Below are 24389 nucleotides of genomic sequence, written 5' to 3' on the forward strand. Positions count from 1 at the left end.
CAGGTACCTTTTTAAATGTTGCAATTGTACCAGCCTCCACCACTTCCTCTGGCAGCTCATTCCATACACGTACCATCCTTTGCATGAAAAAGTTGCCCCTTAGGTCTCTTTTATATCTTTCCCCTCTCACCCTAAACCTATGCCCTCTAGTTCTGGACTGCCCCACCCCAGGGAAAAGACCTTGTCTATTTACCCTATCCATGCCCCTCATGATTTTGTAAACCTCTATAAGGTCACCCCACAGCCTCTGATGCTCCAGGGAAAACAGCCCCAGCCTATTCAGCCTCTCCCCATAGCTCAAATCCTCCAACCCTGGCAACATCCTTTTAAATCTTTTCCAAACCCTTTCAAGTTTGTCAACATCCTTCTGATAGGAGGGAGACCAGAATTGCAGACAACTTTCCAACGGTGGCCTAACCAATGTCCTGTACAGCCGCAACATGACCTACCAACCTCTGTACTCAATACTCTGACCAATATGAGAAAGCATACTAAATGCCTTCACGCTCTTATCCATCTGCAACTCCACTTCCAATGAACTATTCTTTCATTTTGGTTTCTGGTTTTAATCCTGTCTTTTGTATGCTAAGATGGCAGTAGAGAATGGCGACTTTGTACACTTTTCACTGTACTCCTGTATTCCTGTGCTCTAGTGCAGTTAAATTTAAATCCAAGCAAACTACTTCCATCAGGTCCTGGGGATTTATCAATGTTCAGCCCCATTAATTTGTCCAGTACGATCTTTTTCACTAACATCAATTTCTTTCAATCCCTCATTATCCATAGCCTCTTGGATCTCTAATTCTGGGGGTTTCTTGAATATTCCTGAGTGACAACAGATGCTAAATGATCTTTCGGAATCACTGTCATTTCTCTGTTCTCTAATATAAATACTCCTGACTCTGCCTAACTAACATTTGTAACGTATAGAAAATTTATTTTCAATTTCTGTTTTTTTTTGCAAGGTTGTATTCATATTCAATTCTCCGTTTCTTTCAGTTTCAGAGTTCTCCTTTCTTGTATTCTATAAATTCACAATCCTCAGAATTACTGCTATTTGTGGCAACTTTTCTTTTAATCCTATCCAATTGATCATATCCAATGGGTCAACAAACTCCCTTCCAAACGTAATGTAAGATTCTATCATATTTTGGTCATTTATCCCTAAAGATCCATATACAATAAGGAAGGTAATGGCCTTGTGGTATTACTGCTAGACTAGTAATCCAGTGAATCAGAAAAATGTCCTCCTGACCGGAGTTTGAACCACCAATGGTGAGGCACTAGCAAATCTCCCTGGGGCATGTCAGTCGTGGTCTTATTATGATGCTCTCCCTTCTAACCAATTTTCCACCCATGTATTCATACAATCAATCAATCAATCCTCATTTTCTTCTACTCACTTGTGCGAGTAACTGGAGTCATCCTGAGGTGACTGCCTTTGAGATTTTCCTTTTTAAATTTCTTTGTAACTCACTGAAATCTGTCTTCAGGACTACATCATTTGGTCTAATGACATAGTTATGACACTGTGGGCCACAATACCTGGTAGATCCCCATCTCCCTTCGCAATGGCCTGCAGTCATGCTGTGTCAACCTTGACCCTGCCACCAAAAAGGCAACCTGCTGCCACGTTTACTGCCACGAAACACTCTTGGATCCCCTACCTGTGGGATACTGTATCATTATTACCCTTCTACTTTTTTCTCCTCCCTTCTTCAGTTGAATCATCTGTGGTGTCATGGGGTTGGCTCTTGCTGAACTGTCCTGACGAACCATCACCTCAGCAGTTTTCAAAATGGAATACTGATAGACTCAGGGAACACTTACGCTACCTGCCTGGTTTTCGCAGACTGCCTGCTACTCACCGATTTTCCCCTCTGTCTGTCCATTTCTAATCTGTGGTGTGACCAACCCTCTATACTTGCTATCCATGTAGTCATCTGCTCTACAGAAGACATGACTGTGGTTCCAACTGCTGCCCAAGTTCTGAACATTTCCTCTTCTGCTCACCTCTTACTTATGTGTTTGAACCTTCCTTAATTATATGTACCCCTGCTACCCCAAATTCCCACTTTGATACCAATTCGCAGTTTCACACAGTCTCACTGCAGCATAGTTTCAATCTGACCATGCAGTTTATTCTGACTGCGGCTTTGAACATGCTCTTATGAGAGAGCTCTGATGAGTCACTTGTTTTCTTTTAATTTCCTGGGGAAGATGGATTTGAAGTTGAAGATCTGTCATGATTCTATTGAATAGTGAAGCAAACTGGGAGAGTACTGTGTTTTATTCCTGTTCCTTGGGCATATGTCATATGAAATTGGCCCTTCTTGTCTATTTCCAGCAAATCTTTCTCTTCCAAATTTTTTAGGTACTTGTAGTTCTATGATTTATATCAGTAGAAAATATCTCTTGCTTTTTTTTAAGCAATCTGAGATTATTGTCTTTTCAAAATCTGCCAGTAAACACATCAAAAAAACTTGAGACTATGCAGAGGACTGAAATAGAATTGGTATGCAGTACTTGCTTTCTCAGTAACACAGCTGTACTCGATATCAAGGTAATTTAATGTGCTTCCTAATTACAGAAGTCTTTAAGCTTCAGTTTCAACAAGACATTCCTGGGCTTTTTTTTTCTAATTTTGACAAAACTGATTTTTCCTGATAGCCCATATTATCACAGCAATACCAGTTCAAAAGAACTTGCTTTAACAGGTTTTGGTATGCCCTGAGCTTGTAAAGGGTACCATAAAAAAAAACAAATGTCTTTCTTCACTATCCAAAAAGAAATCTTGGTGGATATTGATATTGATAATCTGTAATGTCACTTATGGAATTCTGGCTGTGTTACTTATATCGTCTATTCAAATGTTTTTGATCACTGTTATGTAATACTGGTGTATTTATTTCTACCAGCTCTTTATCCTCAGCGCTGGGGAAGGTTCCTTTTTGTATTATGAATCTAGGTCTACTTTACAACAACTTTAAATGTTTACTTTCTTAATCATTACCATTTTAAAAGCTGGCATATTGCTGTGAATGTTTGAGAATGGTTGATGGTTAGATTGACTGCATCACTGTAATACTATAGGCTGGACAATTTAATTTGACACTGCCAGTCTCTCATGTTTTACAGAATAGTTTCACTTTTTAAAATTATATTTATGAATGAATAAAATAAGGTGTGTTTCTGTGCTCTATAGCAGAGTGTGCTTAATTTGATTAGAGTCCACAGTATTGAGCATCTCACTTTTGATATACAATAACTGCAAATATAAAATATTTATACTCATCAATGTTCAACTGGGAGTTTCAGGAGCTCTGGGGAAGGTGAAAACCGATCTTGTGAAGTAACACAAATTTCCTTTAAAAGTCAAAAATGAGGAGGTGTAAACAGCTCTTGCTAAAGACTGGTTTGACCCTCTACCCCACCCTCCCACACCCTTCACAAGTCAGTTAGTAATAGGGTGGGTAGGTGCAGCATAAAGCTGTACCTGTTTTGTTTGAACAATTTAGCATTGTCTCTTAAGAACCAAAATTTCTTCTGGTGTCCTGACCAACATTTCTCCCTCCGATAAAAGCAGAACAACAAATTGCTCAGAGATGAGGTATCTCACAAATCTAAGTCTTTTATTTTCTCTCCTATTATGTAGTGAACATGCAATTGGTGTGGGGAAGAGGAGAATTCAGAAAACTGGTGATCACATTTACTAGGTTGAAATTGCTTTGACATATTTCAGCCTGCTAACTGCCTAATGTTTTAAATTTGCATTATTCAAATCCATAGTGGTAATCCAGAAATAAACCAACCATGACTCATTTTACTTCACCAATTAGTATAAAACTATTGAGGTGAGGAATGTTGGTGCTGATGAACAGGATGAGTTTGTGGCTTGCATTTTATGTGAGAACCATACATGTGAGTGTGAGTCTCCAATAATGACAGTTCCAAGCTTAGCTGTGAATATTTTCATAGCTGAAATTGCCCACCAACATTGAGTGGTGATCTTTGAACTCACAAACTAGTTTATAACTCAGTAATTCTTAGTTCAACATATTTTAAGCCTTCACTTGGACACCATTATGCCTTTTATAAAAGCCAGCTGAACCTCCGATTATGATTTCACTGATTGGACCAGGTTAACAGGGTTAGTGACACTCTAGTGCCTGACTCTGCAGGAGGATTGAACCATAGGGAGAGGTTGAATAGGCTGGGGCTGTTTTCCCTGGAGCATCGGAGGCTGAGGGGTGACCTTATAGAGGTTTATAAAATCATGAGGGACATGGATAAAATAAATAGACAAAGTCTCTTCCCTGGGGTGGGGGAGTCCAGAACTAGAGGGTATAGGTTTAGGGCGAGAGGGGAAAGATATAAAAGAGACCTAAGAGGCAACTTTTTGACTCAAATAGTGGTACCTGTGTGGAATGAGCTGCCAGAGGAAGTGGTGGAGGCTGGTACAATTGCAACATTTTAAAAGGCACCTGGATGGGTATATGAATAGGAAGGGTTTAGAGGGATATGGGCTGGGTGCTGGCAGGTTTGACTAGATTGGGTTGGGATATCAGTGAGCATGGACGGGTTGGACCGAAGGGTCTGTTTCCGTGCTGTACATCTCTATGACCCTATGTGTTTAAGATAGTGTTTCGTTGGAGTCATGTGGTTTTACCTAAATGTCTGGCAAGTGACCTGGGAGAAATTTTTCTTTGTTTACTGACTCGAGTTTATAATGTAGGAAGGGAAAGGAACCAAATGAAGGTTAATTTAGAGAGAGAGAGAGAGATCTAAAATAAGAGGTACTATTATTCACAGTATAAAAGCAGTCTGGACTGGGAGAAGTCGCAAGCTGATGAAGGAGCAGCATTCCGAAAGCTAGTACTTCCATTTAAACCTGTTGGACTATAACCTGGTTGTGTGATTTTTAACCAAAGGCAGAAGGCTGTGAATATGTCAGAAAGGAAGACATCCGACAAGGCTGTTGAAGACATGAGATTAAGTAATTCATGCTGAACAGTAAAGGGGTGCTAAGTGCACATTTTTTAAATGTCCATGGGAGAAATATTAATTGAAGAAAATAATAGCATCAAGTCAATGCACAGAAATTTCCTGAAACTGATTATATCTGAGCAAGACATTTGTAGTGAGTCTCCATTGGGGTTTGAATGGCTGTAAGGTTATTGTTGGAATAAAAGGGATGAATGTATGTGTAATGAGTGTTTTCCAGCTATCCTTAGGTAGTGAATGTCTGGAACCTTAACACTGTAAATGGTGACTCCTAAAGCATTTCTTCCCGTCTATGGAGTCTCTTGTCAGCAGTTACTTTCTGGTCGTGCTCTGGTGATGCTAGTTTGCCCAAGGATGTGGAACTCCTAAAGGAAATGTGAATGGACACTCTCTCAACTGTCAGGAAAAGGAGCTTTGACGTTTGTGGGATCTACTCAAGCACTGGCCGTATTCAATCCAGCAAGTTTAGTTGGTGATAGGAAAGATGTTGTGAAACTTGAAAGGGTTCAGAAAAGATTTACAAGGATGTTGCCAGGGTTGGAGGGTTTGAGCTATTGGGAGAGGCTGTGCAGGTTGGGGCTAAATTCCTTGGAGCGCAGAGGCTGAGGGCTTCCCTTACAGAAGTTTTGAAATCATGAGGGGCATGTATATGGTGAAGAGACAGGGCCTTTTCCCCAGGGTAGAGGAGTCCAAAAGTAGAGGGCATTGGTTTAAAGTGAGCGCAGAAAGGTCTAAAAGGGATCCAAGGGGAAACATTTTACAGAGTGGTGCATGTATGGAAATGAACTTCCAGAGGAAGTGGTGGAGGCTGGTACAATTACAACATTTAAATGTCTGGATGGGTATATGAATAGGAAGGATTTAGAGGGATATGTGCCAAATGCTGGCAAATGAGATTAGATTAATGTAGGATATCTGGTCGGCACGGACAAGTTGGACCAAATGGAATGTTTCCGTGCTGTATAAGTCTCTTGACTCTTTTAATGGTTGTTTGCAGCATTTCACCATACTGGGATGTCCCAAAATGATTCCCAACCACTGCAGTGTTTATAAAAAGTGCTATGGCTGTTGCAACATGGGAAACATGCGAGCCACAAAATAGGATAATGAGTAGTTATTCTGCTTTGATTATGTTGGTTGAGGGGTGAATGATGGCTGAGGATAATCTCCTGTTAATTCAGGAGTAAGTGTTAACTTATATTAAAAAAAAACCTTCACTGGTTTTCAAGGTACTGCAATGGAATCTTTTACATTGATCTGAGACAGGACGTAGATTAATAAATCATTGAAGAGACAGGACCTCCAATCTCAAGAGGTCCAAGGGATATTGGTGATTTCTATTTTATTTGGAATTAAATGGGAATCTGGCTCCTTTTCTCTCTGTATTCGGGTCCAGGTTTAACTAGAGCACTGCAACATTAACATCAACATGCATGCAAACCACTCCACAGTCACACTAATTCTGTAGTGTAAATTTATTCTTAGTACTTTATAAGCACTTATTCCTTTCCTTAGACTTGTTAACTAAGCTACTGTAGGTTGCTCTGTGGTGCTGGTTCTCTCTTCCTGTGGAACTTCCCCTGTTTGTTCCAGTGGGATTGAGTCAGCGCAAAGTTTTTAAACTGAGATGACAGACAAATGTTTGCAATATTATGGAGTCAAGTGTTATAGGAACAGGCCAGGAAGTGGAGTTGCTATTGAGAAGCTGAGCAGGCTTGAGGGCCCATATGGTGTCGTCTTGTTCTATTTCTTATCTTTTATCAAGAGAGCCTTCTGATTCAGTGATCCCTGCAAATTGTGCTGTGAATGCAGGTCTAATAGTGCCAGTATACACCCTTATCTTCATTAATATGTCCTCAACATCATTTCAGGCTGTGTAAGTATTTTGTCACACTATAGAAAGTAGTGTAGGCCATTCAGCCCTTCAAATCCATTCTGCACTTTAATGAGATTATGGATTGTCTGATAACCCTCAATACTGCTTTCATGCTTTTATCCCCTAAAACCTTTGATTCCCAACCTGATTAAAAATCAGTTTCAACCTTGATATACTTAATAGTCCAGCCTCCATAGCCTTTTGTGATAAAAGAATTCTCCAGCTATACTAACCTCCTGAGAGAAGAAATTCCTCCTCATTTTTGACTTAATTGGGCGACCTCTTACTTTGAGATTAGGTCCTAGACTTTCGCACAAGGGGAAACAACCTTTCAAGTTAATCTGTTGAATCCTGAATGTTTCAATAAGGTCAGCATTCATTCACCCATGGTCCAAAAAGTACAGACCCAATCCACCCAACTTCTCCCCATAAAACAGTCCCTCCAGTTTTCAGCCTAGTGAACTTCTTTGGACTGCCCCTAATTCCAGGATATTTCCTGAGATAAGGGACCCAAAATTGTTTACAGCATTCCAGCTGTGGTCTGACTAGTGCCCTGTTTCATTTTAACAAAACCCCTATTTTTATACTCCTAAAGCCTCCGAAGTACATCCCTGCTTTTATATTCTAGTCTTCTTGAGACAAATGACAACATTGTTTGTATTTACCTTCCTAAGTAAAAAGCGCTGCAGATGCTGGAAACCAGATCTACTGACTCAACCTGCAAGTTTACCTTAAGAGAAACCTGGACTAAGAATCCCAAGTCTCTTTGCACTTCAGACTTCTGAATTTTCTCCCCATTCAGAAAATAGTCCGTGCCTCTCTTCTTCCTACCAAAATGCATGACCTCACATTTTCCCACATTTTATTTCATCTGCCACTTCTTTGCCTACATTCCTAACCTATCTAAATCTTTCTGCAAGGTGAAAGTGAGGACTGCAGATGCTGGAGATTAGAGTTGAGAGAGGGGTGCTGGAAAAGCACAGCAGGTCTGGCAGCATCCGTGGAGCAGGAGAATCTACATTTTGGGCAAAAGCCCTTTAGGAATCTTTCTGCAGCCTCTCTGCCTCCTCAATACTACCTGTTCCTCCATCTATCTTTGCAGATGTTATAAACATTGCCAGAATGCCCTCAGTTCTTTCATCTAGATTGTTAATGTATAAAGTGAAAGGTTGTTGTCCCAAAACTGACCCTTGTGGGACACCACTAGTCACCTGCTTCCAACCTGAGAAGGTCTCTCTTATCCCCACTCTCTGCCTTCTGCCAAACAGCCAATCTTCTATCCATGTTAGTACCTGGCCTCTAACACCATAGGCCCTTATCTTATTCAGCAGCCTCCTGTGCAGCACCTTATCAAAGGCATTCTGGAAGTCCAGATAGATTCAATTTCTAAGTCATTAATATATCATAAATGATTGTGACCCAACTCTGGTCGCTTTGTCACCAAGTTTCTAAATCTGACAGTGTGATCAGGAGAATTTATCACTTAAAATCCCTTATTTTGAACTTCATTATTTTTAAGATCAGTTGGTAAGGAACTGGCAAGAAAACTATTTCCCTTTAGAATGTTGCCAAAAGACACATGAGATAAGGTTGTCAACTCTAATTTGACATATTCTTGGAAGCTGCATTTTATTACTTTCCTTCCCTCAACCCTTCTGTCTGTCAAGTACCCTCTTTCCTATTTTCAATATTTCTATAACCACTAAATTAGAATTGGTATAAGAATATTGGGAAACTTCTATTTTAAATACCTCATTAGAATTCTGGCAGGAGGTTTGTAATGTAATGTTGACTAACTGGTTGCCCTTTCTATTATGTTCTGTTTCTATTTTGAACTGGTTGCTTATGTCCAGAAGGTAAATCACACATGCAAGTACTTAATCTTGCCAATTGAGATTAAATTGATGAGACTTTGTCATAGTTGTTTTTAAATTTTTTATTCAGTGTGATGAGAGTGTTGCTGACAAAGCTATTGTTGGCCATTTCTGCTTGTCCTTAAGAAGATGGTGGTGGTAGCACTTTCTTGGATTGTGCAATCTCTCCACTTTAGATACACCCACTGTGCTCTAAAGTTGGAAGTTTCAGGCTTTTCACCTAGTGGTGGTAAACGAGTGGCAATATAGTTCCAAATCGGGTTGGTATGTAACTTGCAGAGTAATTTGCAGGCGATGGTTTTTCCATATAATCTGCAGATGATTGAGCTTTTGGTTTGGAAGGTGGTATTGAATTAGGCTTGATGACCAACTGCAGTGCATGTGTAGACATGTCGTTGTGCATTGGTGGCAAACAGAGTAATGATGAAGGTAGTTGAAGGAATTCTGATCCAGTTGCACTCATACAGGCTAGTGGAAATTATTTTTGAGTTGTACCTAGTAGATGGCTGATTTGGTTTCCAGAAGTAAGGAGGTGAGTTACTCACAGTAGACATCCCAGCTTCTTTCATTCTCGGTTTCAGATCAAAAGTAATAGCCACCATTAACACGCTGGGTTAATTCAGAGGGTAATGCCGTTGAGTGCCAAGGAGTGATGGTTAGATTCTCTTTTTGGTGACAGTTATTGGTTAACATTTGCTGTGTCTGTTACTTGTCATTTACACACCAAGCCTTAACTTATCCCATTTCATCATAAGTGGCATTGATAAAATAGAATCCATACTTGTAATTCAAAACAGAAAGCTCAATGTCAGCTAAAAATGGCTGACTGTTTAATTTTCAACTGTGTTTATTACTGGGGGGGGCATTGCATTATGGTGTTATAATAGATAAGTGAAAAGAAGTCAAAGAGCAATGCAGAGAGTCCCAAAATTAATAAAAGTAAAATACTACAGTGAGTGGAAATCTGAAGAAAACGGAGAATGCTGAAGGAAGAAACAGTTCAAATTTCACATTTAGTATGACTCTTCAGTTCACTCTGCTTCTTTGTCCACACATGCTTAGTTTCTTCAGCATTCTGTGTTTATGTCAAAATCAATGTTCGGTGTCATTCACAACTCCACAAAGGCCATAAACTTCAGAACAGAAGTAGGCCATTTGGCCCATTCAGTCTGCTTTGCCATTCAATGAGATCAGCTGTTCTCCTTCGTTCAAGGGTTAGCACCAAGAGGGCATAATTTTAAAGTGAAAGGTTTAGACAGGATTTGAGGAAAAACATTTTGCCTGGAGTGGGGTGTTGGTTGTTTGGAATGCACTGCTAGGGCGGACAGCTGAGGAGGGAAACTTCATAACCTTAAACATTGCTTGAAGTATCATAACATTCCAGACTATGGGCCTAGTGCAGAAAGAGTGGGACTTGTGTTAGTAAAAGTATATATTTTTTTGTGTGGTATGCACTAGATGGGGCAAATGACTGTATGATTCATGCCTGATCTGATCGTCCTCAAATCCACTTTTCTTGCCTTTTTCCATAACCCTTAATTCCCTTACTGACTAAAAATCTGCCTGTCTCAGCCTTGAATATCATCAAACTATCATCTCCCAAACCATACAGAACCTCATCACCTCAGGAGATCTCCCACCCACAGCCTCCAACCTCGTAGTCCGGAAACCCCACACCGTCTGATTCTACCTCCTTCCCAAGATCTACAAGCCTGACCACCCTGGCTGACCCATTGTCTCAGCCTGCTCCTGCCCCACCGAACTCATCTCCATCTACCTCGATACTGTCCTATTTCCCCCCCCCCCCCCCCCCAGTGCAGGAACTCCCCACACAAGACATGCCCTCCACCTCCTCCAAGACATCCATGTCCCTGGCCCCCTATGACTCATCTTCACTATGGACATCCAATCACTCTACACCTCCATGACCAGGGCCTCCAAGCCCTCTGTTTCTTCCTCTCCAGACGCCCCCAACAGTACCCTTCCACTGACACACTCATTCGTTTGGCTGAACTGGTCCTCATCCTTAACAATTTCTCCTTCGAATCCTCCCACTTCCTCTAAACCAAAGGGGTTGCCATGGGCACCCATATGGGCCCCAGCTATGCCTGTCTCTTTGTTGGCTACGTAGAACAGTCCATCTTCCGTAGTTACACCAGCACCACTCCCCACCTCTTCCTCCGCAATATTGATGACTGCATGCCCTCCAACGCATCTCATCCACATCCTGCACCTCCGCCCTCAAACCCCACCCTTCCAACTGTAACAAGGACAGAACCCCCCAACCCCGGTCCTCGCTTTCCACCCTACCAACCTTCACATTAACCACATCATCCACCGACATTTCCGCCACCTCCAAACGGACTCCACCACCAGGGATATATTTCCCTCCCCACCCCTTTCCGCTTTCCGCAAAGACCGTTCCATCCGTGACTACCTGGTCAGGTCCACGCGCCCCCAACAACCCACTCTCCCTTCCTGGTATCCTCCCCTGCCACCGTAGGAATTGCAAAACCTGTGCCCACACCACCTCCCTCACCTCCATCCAAGGCCCCAAAGGAACCTTCCACATCCATCATAGTTTCACCTGCACATCCACCAATGTCATTTATTGTATCCATTGCTCCTGATGCAGTCTCCTGTACATTTGGGGAGACTGAACACTGCCTCGCAGAGCTCTTTAGGGAACATCTCCGGGACACCTGCACCAATGAACCCCACTGCCCCATGGCCCAACATTTCAATTCCCCCTCCCACTCTGCCGAGGACATGCAGGTCCTGGGCCTCTTCCACCACCTGCTCCCTCACCACCCGACGCCTGGAGGAAGAACGCCTTATCTTCCACCTCAGAACATTTCAACCCCAGGGCATCAATGTGGACTTCACCAGTTTCCTCGTTTTTCCCCTTCCCCGCCCACCTTACCCCAGTTCCAAACTTCCAGCTCAGCACCATCCTCATGACCTGTCCTACTGGCCAATCTCCCTTCCCACCTATCCACTCCACCCTCCTCTCTGACCTATCACTTCCATCCCCACCCCCATTCACCTATTGTACTCTTCTCCGCAACTCCCCCACCCCCATTTGTCTGTCCACCCTGGAGGCTCCCTGCCTGTATTCCTGATGAAGAGCTTATGCCCGAAATGTTGATTCTCCTGCTCCTCGGATGCTGCCTGACCTGCTGTGCTTTTCCAGCACCACTCTGATCTAAACTCAGCCTTGAATATATCTAATGATCTGATTTTGATAGTTCTGGTAAAGATTCAGTATCAGCAGCAAGACGAAATTCCTCATCTCTGTCCTGACTGGGAGATCCATTATGTCCACTGATCATAGACTCTCTTGCAAAGTAAACAACATCTCCGCATTTATGCGCTCAAGCCTCCTAAGAATTTGGATGTTTAAATAAGGTCACTGTAATTCTTCAATGAGTACAAGCATAATCTATTTAATCTCTCCTCATAACAAAGTCCCTTTTATACCCAGAATCACCTTAGTTAACTGGCTCTGTTCTGCTAGTAATACCTTTCCTTTGATGAGAGGACGAAAATTGTTCCCAATATTCTGATGTGGTGTAACTAGTGCTTTGTATAGTTTTAGCAAGACCTGCCTATTTTTATACAGGTAGTTCTCCAATAACAGTGAAACCTTGTTTAGTAGAAATAATGGGGCCAATGGGAAAAGACTAAAAATTATTGCTCAATAATTGCACAAAAGTCTACCGCAAAGTGTAGCACAACTTGAATGGAGGTTGAAATCCTATTTATTAACAAAACGAAAGTAAATTTAATACAGCACATTTTTAAAAAGTATGAAAGCCGCTCACTGTACAGTAGCTCTCACAGAAAGCTGCTGTATAATTAGCTGACATTGCACATGCACCGAACGGCAGAAAAACCAGCACAGATGTCGCATATGCGTGGATGCTGGTGCATGTGCAGAATGGCTCAGAGATATCAGTGCGCATGTGCAGAATGAAGCACGTGAACTGATCCTTGCTGAAATCATGCTCTTGCCAAAGGAGGTAATATTCCATTTGTCTTCCCTTTTACCTGCTGAGCTTGTATGCTAGCTTTGTGTTTTATACATAAGGACTCCTAGCTTCCTGTGCAGTCATTCTCCATTTAAATTATAATTAACTCTTCAATTCCTCATGCTAAAGTATGTAACCTCACATTCTCCCACATTACAAGCTAAGTTTTGGACAACTCCCTTAACCTGTTGATTTCCCTTTGTAGACCTTTTACATCCACACTACCTGCCTACCCACCTAATTTTGTATCATCCACAAACTTGGTGATGGTATATTTGTTTCCCTCATCCAAGTCATTCTTACATTGTAAATAATTGTGGTCTCAGCACTGATCCCTGTGTCAGTCTACAGGCTCACCAGTCTTTTGGATGAAGAAATTTCTATTCTTAGTCGTAAGTGGTTGACCCATTTTCCTTAGACTTATAGCCCCTAATTCTGGACACTCCTGCCATTGAAAACATCCTTCCTGCGTCTACTTGGAAGGGAATTTGCATGTAGAGTTGTTTCCACACATCTGCCTTTATCCTTCTAGGTAACAGAAGTTTAGAAGGTGCTAACAGAAGAAGGAGCTTTGGTGTGTTACTGAAGTGCATTTTGTAGATGGTATACTTTCCACTGTGTGAAGAGAGTGAATGTTGAAGGTTGTGAATGGGGTGCAATCAAGCAGAGTTTGTTTCTTTTTCTTGGATGGCATCTAACTTCTTGAGTATTTTTGGAACTACACACACCAGGAAAGTAGAAAATACATCATCACACTCTTGACTTGCCTTGTGTCTCTTAGATAATCATAGAATCCCTACAGTGTGGAAGCAGGCCATTCCACCCATCAAGTCCACTCCACCCTAAAGAGTCCTCTAAAGAGCATCTCACCCAAACCCACGCTGCCCATCCCTGGAACCCTGCATTTCCCATGGCTAATCCACCTATCATGCACATCCCTGGATACTATTGGCAATTTAGTATGGCCAATTCTCCTAAGCTGCCCATCTTTAGACTGTGGAAGAAAACCAAAGCACCTGAAGGAAAGCCATGCAGACATGGGGAAAATGTGCAAACTCCACACACAGTCACCTGAGGCTGGAATCGCACTGCCTCCCTGGCGCTATGAGGCAATTTGCTAACCACTGAGCCACTGTGCTGCCCAGGCATTGGGGAGATGGGAAGTGAATTACTGACAGCAGGATTCCCAACCTCTGACTTGCTCTTGTATCCACAGAATACATCAGGCTAGTCCAGTTCAGTTTCTGGTCAGTGGTAATATCTAGTATGCTGATAATTGGAGATTCAGTGACAGTAATGTCATGGAACATCAAAGAGCGATGATTATATTGTCTTGTTGGAGATGGTCATCACCTGACACTAGTTACAAATGTTCGTTGCCACTTATTAGGCCAAGCCTGGATATTGTCTGGTCTTGTTGCATTTGGACATGAACTGCTACATTATCTGAGTTGTTGCAGCCAGGTGAGGGCAGTTCCACTCAACTGACTGATAGAAGAAATGCTTGGAGGAAGATGGTTTGGTAAACTGTGTCAAAAACAGCAGGCAGATCATCTGTCCTAATACTAAGGTGGCTTGTTTTTTTTAAATGTCTTGTAATGTTATTTGATCATGTTCATGTGAAACATTGAGATATCTTACCACATTAATGGTGCCTTTATAAATGCACAATGTCATTGTTACGTTAAAGTTAAACTTAGTTCTCTGAAGCTAGTGACATTTTTCCATGGAATTTGAAGTGAAAATTTAAAAAAAAACAAAATCTGGAGTTAGGAGTCAAATGATGACCATGGAAACATTATCAATTGTTGGAAATTCCGATCTAGTTTAATAATGTCCATTATTAACTGTCATCCTTAACTTAGTCTGGCCTGCATATGACTCTGGACCCACAGCAATACAGTTGACTCTTACCTGCCCTGTGGGCAACTAAGGTCAGGCAGTAAATGCTGTCATGGTCATTGATATCAACATGCTGTGAATTAATTAAATAAAAACCTAGAATTGGAATGCTATTTTGATCATAGACAGGCCTTCAATGTAGAGATTATTAGAGTCAAATTAAGTCTGGCCACCACTCAACCATCATAAACGTATGGGAGGATTATGGGTTAACAAATAATGATACAGAATGAAATACCTTCCTCCCCAATCCCATCCCACCCAATTATTCACCTGCCTCCATATGAGATCTCTTAACTCTGCACTCATGGCCAGTGGCAACAGCTAGACATTTAACCTGAGTTCTTCACTTAAGTCCTTGAAAAACTACTCTGCATGTTCAAGACATCTGGCTGGTAAGAAACAGTGTTAAGAGGAAGTGGAATTGGGACAGCAGTGAGAACATGCTGCTTCACCTTTAGCTTAAGGAGAACTCAGCGAACCTGCTCACAATGTCACCAATCCGCACCTGAGCTACAAATCTTTTACACAAACTTTGATCAAAGGGACTTTAAATTCCATCATTAATGGATGCAAAAAGTTCTGCAATATTATTTGAAGAAGAGGCGGAGGGATCACCCCAGTGCTCTGGCCAATTCTTTCTTTCAATTTGTGGGAGCTTGCTGTAAACAAGTTTGCTTTCCCGTTTCCAAAATTGCAGCAGTGGATGGCTACGCTTTAGGCAATACTTTCCTGTTGAAGCACTTTGGGACTTTCTGAAACTGTGAAAGGGGATAAAAAAAATCAAGATTTTTGTTCTGTCTGATTAAAATATACATTCCTATCAGAGGACCTACTCTTGGATGTGGGGAGAGTATATCATGGAAGAGTTATGGCACAGGAGGCCATTTGGTCCATCAGACCTGCACCAACTTGTTAAATGAGCATCGTTGCATAGTGCCAATCTCTTGCTTTTCACCCTATGCTTGCATGTTGTTTTTATACCAAAAATCAACGAGTAACTCCTTGAATGCCTCAATTAAACTGCTTCCATCACATTTGCATTCCGTACCCTAACAACTCACTGAGTGAAAAAGCTTTTCCTCACTTCACCCAAATTTCTTTTGTAGATCAGTTTAAATCTGTTCTTGTACATGTTCTTGTATATGTTTTCACATTACTGTTATGGATTAGTAAGCAAAGACTCTAACCTAGTGCTTCCCAAACCTTTTCTTGCTATGGCCCCATATTGAGGCTTGAAAACTGGTGTGACCTCTCTGGGAGAATTGTGAGAGTTGGTTGTGGAGTCATGCAAGCAGGGGCCTGTTAAAGCAGAATCACAGCTGTTATAACTTGGCTGGAAATTTGTGGTGGCCATTTCTGCCTTTAGTGCAAGGGACCCCAGCTTGTGACCTGACTTGGGCTCTCGACCACCACATTGTGAGTATTACACTAGCCTGGCCTGCTCTGTGTTCCTTGATCTAAAATAGAGTAACAGAAACAGAGGTGTGACTGTAGGGAAGAAAGGGGGCAGGGGAAAGGATCATATCTCTCTCTTTACCTGATGTGCAGAGATAATTTAACAACTGTTCCTAAAGCAGAGTCCTTTACAGCACATTAGTTCACAAAGCAGGGTGCCAGGCAACCAATGCACACTGATTAGTGCCAATCAGTTTTCAGTATTTCTCTTGGATATTGCTAGAAATGTACTATTTCTGCATCGGACCTCATGTTTTCTCTGCGTTACATCATTCTCTCTGTTTGAATTTCAGCCGACACTCTGCAGTTGTGAAATTCCATTGGTCCTATGTTGGACTTTGCCAAACAGTGATTGAATTTACACCTACTGTCATTTTTGGCTGCAGCAAGTATATTTTATAAAACACATTTTGAAATTAAAAAGGTTCTTCTGTCATCATGAATGTCACCAATCTCTCTTTATTTTTAATTATTCTGCTGTTTTATAATCCACTTTCATCGATTGATTACACTGAAGTCTCTCATTTGGTTTCTTCCTCAATACTGGCACTGGAAGGGTCAACCTGGTTTCTGTGCCACAGTCTTGAGAGTGGGATTTGATTTTTTTGCCACCAGACACAGAGGTGTGAGTAGTACCCACTGATACCCAAGATGACACATCTAACACATCAATTACATGTTTGATTAATTTTATTTGCGTTTTTAAATGAAATAACAGGGAGTGCTAATGTGTGCAGAACGATGGTGAAAACAACAGGAAGCTTGCAGTAGAAATATCTGGGTTGGCGCTTCGTATCTTATTCACTTTGAGGTTGAAGCAATTATCTCATTGTAAGATCATAAGACATAGAAGTAGAAGTAGGCTACTCAGCGCATCATGTCTGCTCAACCATAAAGCAAGATCATAATTGATCTGATAAGAACATAAGAAGTAGGAGCAGGAGTAGGCCATTTAGCCTGTTGAGCCTGCTCTACCATACAGTAAAATCATGGCTGACCTTTCTGTGGACTCCGCTCCACTTACTAACCTGCTCACCATAACCCTTAATTCTCTTCCTGTTCAAAAATCTATCTTTGCCTTAAAAACATTCGATGAGGTAGCCTCAATTACTTCATTGGGCAGAGAATTTTACAGATTCACAATCCTTTAATTCACAAAGTTCCTCCTCAACTCAGTCCTAAATCTGCTCCCTCTGATTTTGGGCTATGCTTCCCAGTTCGAGTTTCACCCGCCAGTGGAAATAACATCCCTGCTTCTATCATCGATTTCCTTCATAATTTTATACATTTCTATAAGATCTCTCCTCATTCTTCTCAATTCCAATGGATTTGGTCCAAGTCTACACAGTTTCTCCTCTTAAGCCAATCCTCTCAACTCCAGAATCAACCTAGTGAACCTCCTCTGCATCACCTCCAGTGCCAGTACATCCTTTCTCAAGGAAGGAGACCAAAACTGTACACATTACTCCAGGTGTGGTCTCACCAGCACCCCATACAACTTTAGCACAGCCTCCCTATTTTTAAACTCCATCCCTCTGGCAATGAAGAACAATATTCCATTTACCTTCTAAATTACCTGCTGAACCTGCCAACCAACTTTTTGTGCTTCATACACAAGGACACTCAGGTCCTTCTGCACAGCAGCATGCTGCAATTTCTTTTACCATTTAAATAATAGTACATTTTGCTGTTATTCCTGCCAAAATGGATGATTTCGCATTTACCAACATTGCACGCCATCTGCCAGACCCTTGCCTACTCACTTAACCTACCTAAATCCCTCTTTAAACTTGGCAGAGTCCTTTGCAGACTTTACCATTCATCTTAGAGTTATGTGAACTTTGACCCACTGCACTTGGTCCCCAACTCTAAGTCACCTAAGTCAACTCCACTATCCTGCCTTTGCTCCATAACCTTAGATTTTTAATCAGTAAAGGAATCAATCTCCATCTTGAATATTAATGACTTAGCCCCAAACCATCTGTAGTAAAGAATTCCACAGATTCACTACCCTCAGAAAGAAGTTGTTTCTCCTTGCCTCTATCATTAAATGGACGACCCCTCACTTGGAGATGCATAGATTAGATTAGATTCCTTGCAGTATTGAAATAGGCCCTTTGGCCCAACAAGTCCACACTGACCCTCTGAAGAATAACCCACCCAGACCCATTCCCCTAACCTATATTTACTCCTGACTAACACACCTAACACTATGGGCAATTTAGCATGGCCAATTCCCCTAATCTGCATGTCTTTGGATTGTGTTGTAATATGTTGCACATCCAGCATGTATTGAAACAAGTACAAGGAACGCCTTACTGCAGTGCTGTGCAATATGTGGAGGTCAAAAATCTCTCGACTCGAATGTACTGTTGACACCCAAACTGCAATTGCACCCTCTTATTTTTTCCTTTGATGGCAACTGATCCTTTCAAAGGAAATTCCACAAACTGCAATGAGATACATGTGCTGAATCTTTTTTTTTTCTGACTAAGTTTGTTTCTTCAAGTTTTCAAAGAGGATTTCTCTGTGTGATGCCCAGTGATGTTTCTTACTTCAGCTAACCAAACCTATATTAATAATTCTGACTCTATAGTGCACCTCTTGTGAGATTCACACCCTACCCTACCACAAGAACTTGTTGCTGCCATCTTTAAAGAGCCATTATGACATAACAGTTTGAAGTTGCTCTGCATGCTCCCAGACATTTGCCTGGATGTGATAGACAAGAGAAAATTGCTTTGCAGAGAGGGATCTTGAGATCCTACTGGGTAGTTTTGTGCAGAACGTCATCTATTTCCCAGCCCAGCAGAGGAGGTCATGCCAGTCTGGTTAGAGCTTATCACCTGGGTCAGTGCAGTTTCAGCCATCTGCAGGAATGCCCAGCAGTATAGGAAGAAGGTAAATGATCTTACCCACTCTGCCAGCAAAAGTGCTGCTATCTTGGTCCGTCTCACTCCCTCTATCTGCCACTATATCCACCTCCCACCAAAGCTCTACCACTCTCACTATTGCCTGCAAAGTCTTGCCACACTAGCTGTCATCTAACCTAACCCTTGACATTGGTAACCTTACATTGTGACTATACTGCCTACTCGTTTGCTTGGAACACCTTCACACCTGCACCAAAAATAATAGCTGTGCAATCTAATTTCATCCATTTAATACAAGTCCATCATTCTAGGAGGAAAACAAGCTCACAATAGGGTGGAAAGTGTGCAGACCAGTGGTGGCCTGCCCAACATTCAGTTTCTCACTGCTAATGAGGAAATAATTGTGACTGTGACCACCCTGAGCAACTGGCTGACCATGTTCAAATGATTGATTTGAAATTGGAAGCTAACCATGACTGTGACCCTCATTTGAAGGCTATCTCCCCTGACATGACTAAGGACCATGAGCCTGATATCTCTAATTGAGGAGGCAGTACACAAAAAGGCAAGTCAAGGCAGAGATGCTGTGACAATCTAGGTAGACTCAAAGTGAATAAGTACCGAAAGATCAAGCAAACTGTCCAGAATTGCAACCTGACTGTCATGAACTAGGTGCATGTCCCTGAATGCTGCAGCATTACAATGATAGTTATTGATGCAGCCCAAAGTGCAACATTGAAGTATGTAAGTGCCTCTAATTGGATCAGATATGTGCCATGAGAGTTTGTAGAGGTTGGCACATGTTGGATATCAATGTCCTTGGACATGGAGGAACAAATTACTCCAGATGCTGGAAATATACTGAAAACAACAAATGCTGGAGATCACAGCAGGTCAGACGGTATCCATGGAGAGGGATCAAGCTAATGTTGAGTCTAGATGATCTCCAGCATTTGTTTTTTTTTCAATCTTAGACATGGAATTTATGCAGCTGGTGCCTATGGAGTATGGCCTGAGATGTTGGTGTCTGGTGTCCTACATGGAAGTGCTTTGGAGAAAACAGCTAGCTGAAGTCACCACCAGATACCCACTCTGACTTCTGTGTTGAGAATTCTCAGCATTAAGTGTGTTCACAGGATCAGAAATGTGTGAAGCTGTATATTAATGAGATTCAATATGCAGTAAATAAGGTTGTTAACGTGCAATAATGCCCTCAGTAGGCAACCTGCCACAGTCTGGTGAGAATTTCACCTAATTGCCCAGCTGTTACGTAAAAGATGTAGCAAGTTGGACCTGATATCCGACTTCTCACATACCACTGCCACTCAATATAGCCCATGCTGTTCACAATACTATAAGATTCGGCTCAATGTGTAGATTTCAGTGATTTGTCCGAGGATAAATGTTGCCTCGGACTCCAGGGTAATTTTTTAAAAATTAGTCATGGGTTGTCTTTCTAAAAGGCTTAAATGTTGGTTAATATTGATTTCATATTTCAAGCAAAAAGCAGAACCACTTCTAGCACAGTGCTCCCTTGATTATGGAATTGAAAGGGTCAGCTTTTTTTTAATGTATTCTAGTATCTGTAGAGTGACATTTAATAGTGGCATTCACCACCTGACTCAGAGGCATGAGTGGTGCCCACTGAGCCAAGCTGACACCTAAGTGCTTTAAGGAGAATGGAAAGTATTTTCTAGAAAACCATCTTCTATAGAGCACAAACATAATCCTTCCAAAGTGATTCTGTTACTTAGAGAGGAGGCCTTCTCATGTTGATGGTGAATTCCTCCAACAAACAATAACAACTTTATAGTAAACACTGCAATCATTTTACTACTTGTACTGAAAGTGAAGTGCGTCTGAGTGCTTTATTGTGTGAAGTACTCTTGGCCGCATAGTGATGTCGTCAAGGTTTGGAAGGAAAACTAAATAATCATGGGTACTATCATAGAATTCTTGCTTATCTCTGTTACACATATTGGGCTTCAGGAAAGCATATACCTTATGCTTTCCTCTAGATCAATAAAAACTTGCATTGGAAAATTTCAAAGGAGCTCTAGAATTCCTTCCCTGACCTACTTGCGCCTCTCAACCACCCTATTCTTTTTTAAGATGTTCAAAAAACCCATCACTATGATCAATCTTCTGATCATCTGTCTTGATTTATCTTATGACTTGGTGTCAAAGATGTTTTTTGTTGATATCATTCTTGTTAAGTGTCTTGGGATGTTTACTACATTAAGTGCACCAGTTAACTGTATGCTGCTGCCTAGAAACACAAGTTGACACTGAATGACCCAAGTACAGGTGACCAAAAGCTTAATCAATGAGGTAGGATTTAAGTCTTCACTATCTCCAAGGATTTAAAGAAAAGACAAAAAAAGAGAGTTTAGGAGGGAATTCCAGAACCTTAGCAACAGTAAAGCCACCAATGGGGGAGTGATTTTAAAATCTGGATTGATGTAAACTGCCTGAGTTGAGGAATACAAAGGTCTCGTAGGGTTGAAAGACTGGAAGAAATTGCAAAGCAACAGAAAGCTTTTAGTAAATAATGTACAGAGGGTGTGTAATAAATGGAAGGAGGAAATCTGAGGTATATCTGTAGGCTATGACAATCCCTCAATGACTAGAGAGAACGTTAAAAACATCTGTGATCTCATTTAAATCTAGTTTCCATGCCAATGGAGCCCATGTAAAATAATTAATTGTGCAGTCAGGTTAGCCTGAACCCATTGCTGTGTGCCCTTTGCGCATTTTCCTAGCACACACTAAGGGAGCTGGCACACAAATAAACATGTTTTGATCTGAGGAAGCAGCCATTTGCCTGGAAAACCTCCAGAATTCGATTGTAATTATTTTGTTTTTGGAGTAACTTTGCCCCCTGGTGGTGATTTTTAAAAAAAATGTAATTACAATGTATAAAATTAATTCCATGTTATTTCTAGGGGAGAATTGAGCAATTTTTTTTATTACGCAATGAGCTGCAATCTAAGAGTGTGATAAATGGAGATTCTAAAGCAACTTTGAAAAGTTATTTGAATAACTACTTGGAGGGAAAGAATTAAGCTGGGAACAATTGGAGTAACTTTGGAATGGGGGCCAATTGGAAAGCTCTACCAAAGAGGCACAAGCATAATGAGTTGAATGGCCTGCAATGTGCAATTCTATTCTAAGATTTATATTGGACTTGTTTCTGTTCTGATGAAACTGGAGATGAATAATCAGCTTTGAGTTCGGTGATGCAATGATATCATAGATCATGGCACAGAATTGTGACTCATTTGATCAGAGGAGCTGTTTGCCTCAGTTGTTGATGAAGGGGCCTAAGCTTTGGTGAAATCTGATATGTGCATGGTAAAAACAATGACTGCAGATGCTGGAAACCAGATTCTGGATTAGTGGTGCTGGAAGACCACAGCAGTTCAGGCAGCATCCAAGTAGCTTCGAAATCGACGTTTCGGGGCTTTTGCCAGAATCCAGAATCTGGTTTCCAGCATCTGCAGTCATTGTTTTTCCTCACCAACATCCTATATACTCTCAGGTCTAAACAATGAAAGCAAGCATGCTAAATATCTTTTTAACCACCTCAATATCTCTCCACGCTTCAGGCTCACTGCCTTTATTCCTGATGAAGGGCTTTTGCCCGAAACGTCAATTTCGAAGCTACTTGGATGCTGCCTGAACTGCTGTGGTCTTCCAGCACCACTAATCCAGAACCTGATATGTGCATGTTAACTTTTACAAAAGGAGGACAAGTTAGTTAAAATTTCTGGAATTGGTAAGTCTGGATTTGGCTACCCCTAGGTTCTGCTGCAAGACACTCACTGTCTAGATCAGCTCATGAAGCATTATTGCTCATGTTAATGGAGACTGGATGGTACTCTGTACAACGAGGCCGTGAGATTTTGAAATGGTGATGGTGCTCTGCTTAGTGAAACTAATTTACAGAAAAATTGGCTCTGTCTCACGTCTGATTAGGACAGTGCAAGCATATCAAATTGTGACCCAGGTAGGATTGTGTGTTTTGTTGGCATGTATTTGTGACAATAGTGAGCAACTTGTCCCCTTGTTTCCCCTTCAGTTGAAAGAGTGAGCACGCAGAAGAGAACTTTTACCCGATGGATCAACTTCCACTTGTACAGGGTAAGAGCGAGCATTGAATTCTATTTCAGGCTAATTAATCACTGCCGAACAATATTTATTGTTACGAAGAGGGTTTATATTTAATACTGTCTGGATGACTTATGTTTTGAAGGCTTGTGGAAAATGGATATACTTCAAGTTTTGCGGAAACACCTGGAATATTTTCTTTTAAAGGCCGTATTTAAGGCCACTAGATGGAGTATTGGTGTCCATGATTAGCAATTCAGTTAACAGACATCTTTCATTATTGGTTATAAGTTAACTCAGAAGCATTTCTCACCATGTAGAAAGGTGTCGAAAGTCAAATTCTGAAATCAGCACTTAAAAAACAACATTGAATGATGGCCAGTGACTTTCAGGAGGATGTAAGACAAATGCGTCACAAGTATATATTGCTAGACATGTAATATAGTAAATCAGCCAATGTTCGGGGGACTGGGATTCAAATTCCTGCCACAGCTGCTGGTTGAAATTTAATTTAATTTTTTAAAAAAATCTATAGTTAAGAATCTACTGATGACCATGAAACATCGTAAATTGTCAGAAAAAAATCATCTGGCTTACTAATGTCCTTCAGGGAAGGAAATCTGCCATCCTTACCTGGTCTGGCTTACGTGTGACTCCAGACCCATGTCAGTGTGGTTGACTCTCAGTTGTCCTCTGAAATGGTCTAGATAACTGAAACAACTGAGGCCAGTATCCTGTCACCAAGTTACCTTTTATTTACACACAGAGAGCCAGTTCTGAGTGAACAGAACCTCTGACATAGCTTTTTTTGTTGTTTTTTTTTGTGGCCAGCCAGCTCGGAATCAGTTTCCTGAACTGGGGAGATTCTAAATCTTCTCGTGGTTATATATATTTTTAACTACCCATGTTTGTATCTGTATCTGCAAGACACAGTGAAACACCAAGTGAAAATAACTTTATTAATATTCTACCACCAGGAAAGACACCCATGTGACAAATGAACCAGTGACAAGCAAAGCCCTGAGTAAGCAATGCTTACGTGAACAGTCATGTTTATTTTTTAAAAATTTTTTTCTTTTTTTTCTTCTTATTTTATTCCCCATACTACCACCTAATACCAGTAGTGCTTATATTTTTCCCAGCACCCATGATGTTTGTGTGCAGGTGTGAGACACAGTGAAAGACAACAAGTGCATAAATCTTTATTCATTTTCCGCCACCTGGAAGGAAGGAAACACCAGAATGGCCAATGACGATCAGT

General features: G+C 41.2%; 1 protein-coding gene across 1 annotated transcript in view; it reads left to right on the forward strand.

Annotated features, from left to right (window-relative positions):
• Positions 1 to 24389, forward strand: part of LOC140476063 (uncharacterized) — an 88930-nt gene that overhangs the window by 24750 nt on the left and 39791 nt on the right. The window contains exon 2 of the mRNA XM_072568041.1: positions 23100 to 23161. Coding sequence (XP_072424142.1) covers positions 23100 to 23161 — 62 coding nt within the window. The remainder of the gene's footprint in view (positions 1 to 23099; positions 23162 to 24389) is intronic.

Source organism: Chiloscyllium punctatum, chromosome 4 (genome assembly GCF_047496795.1).
Source record: "Chiloscyllium punctatum isolate Juve2018m chromosome 4, sChiPun1.3, whole genome shotgun sequence".
Classification (NCBI taxonomy): Eukaryota; Metazoa; Chordata; class Chondrichthyes; order Orectolobiformes; family Hemiscylliidae; genus Chiloscyllium; species Chiloscyllium punctatum.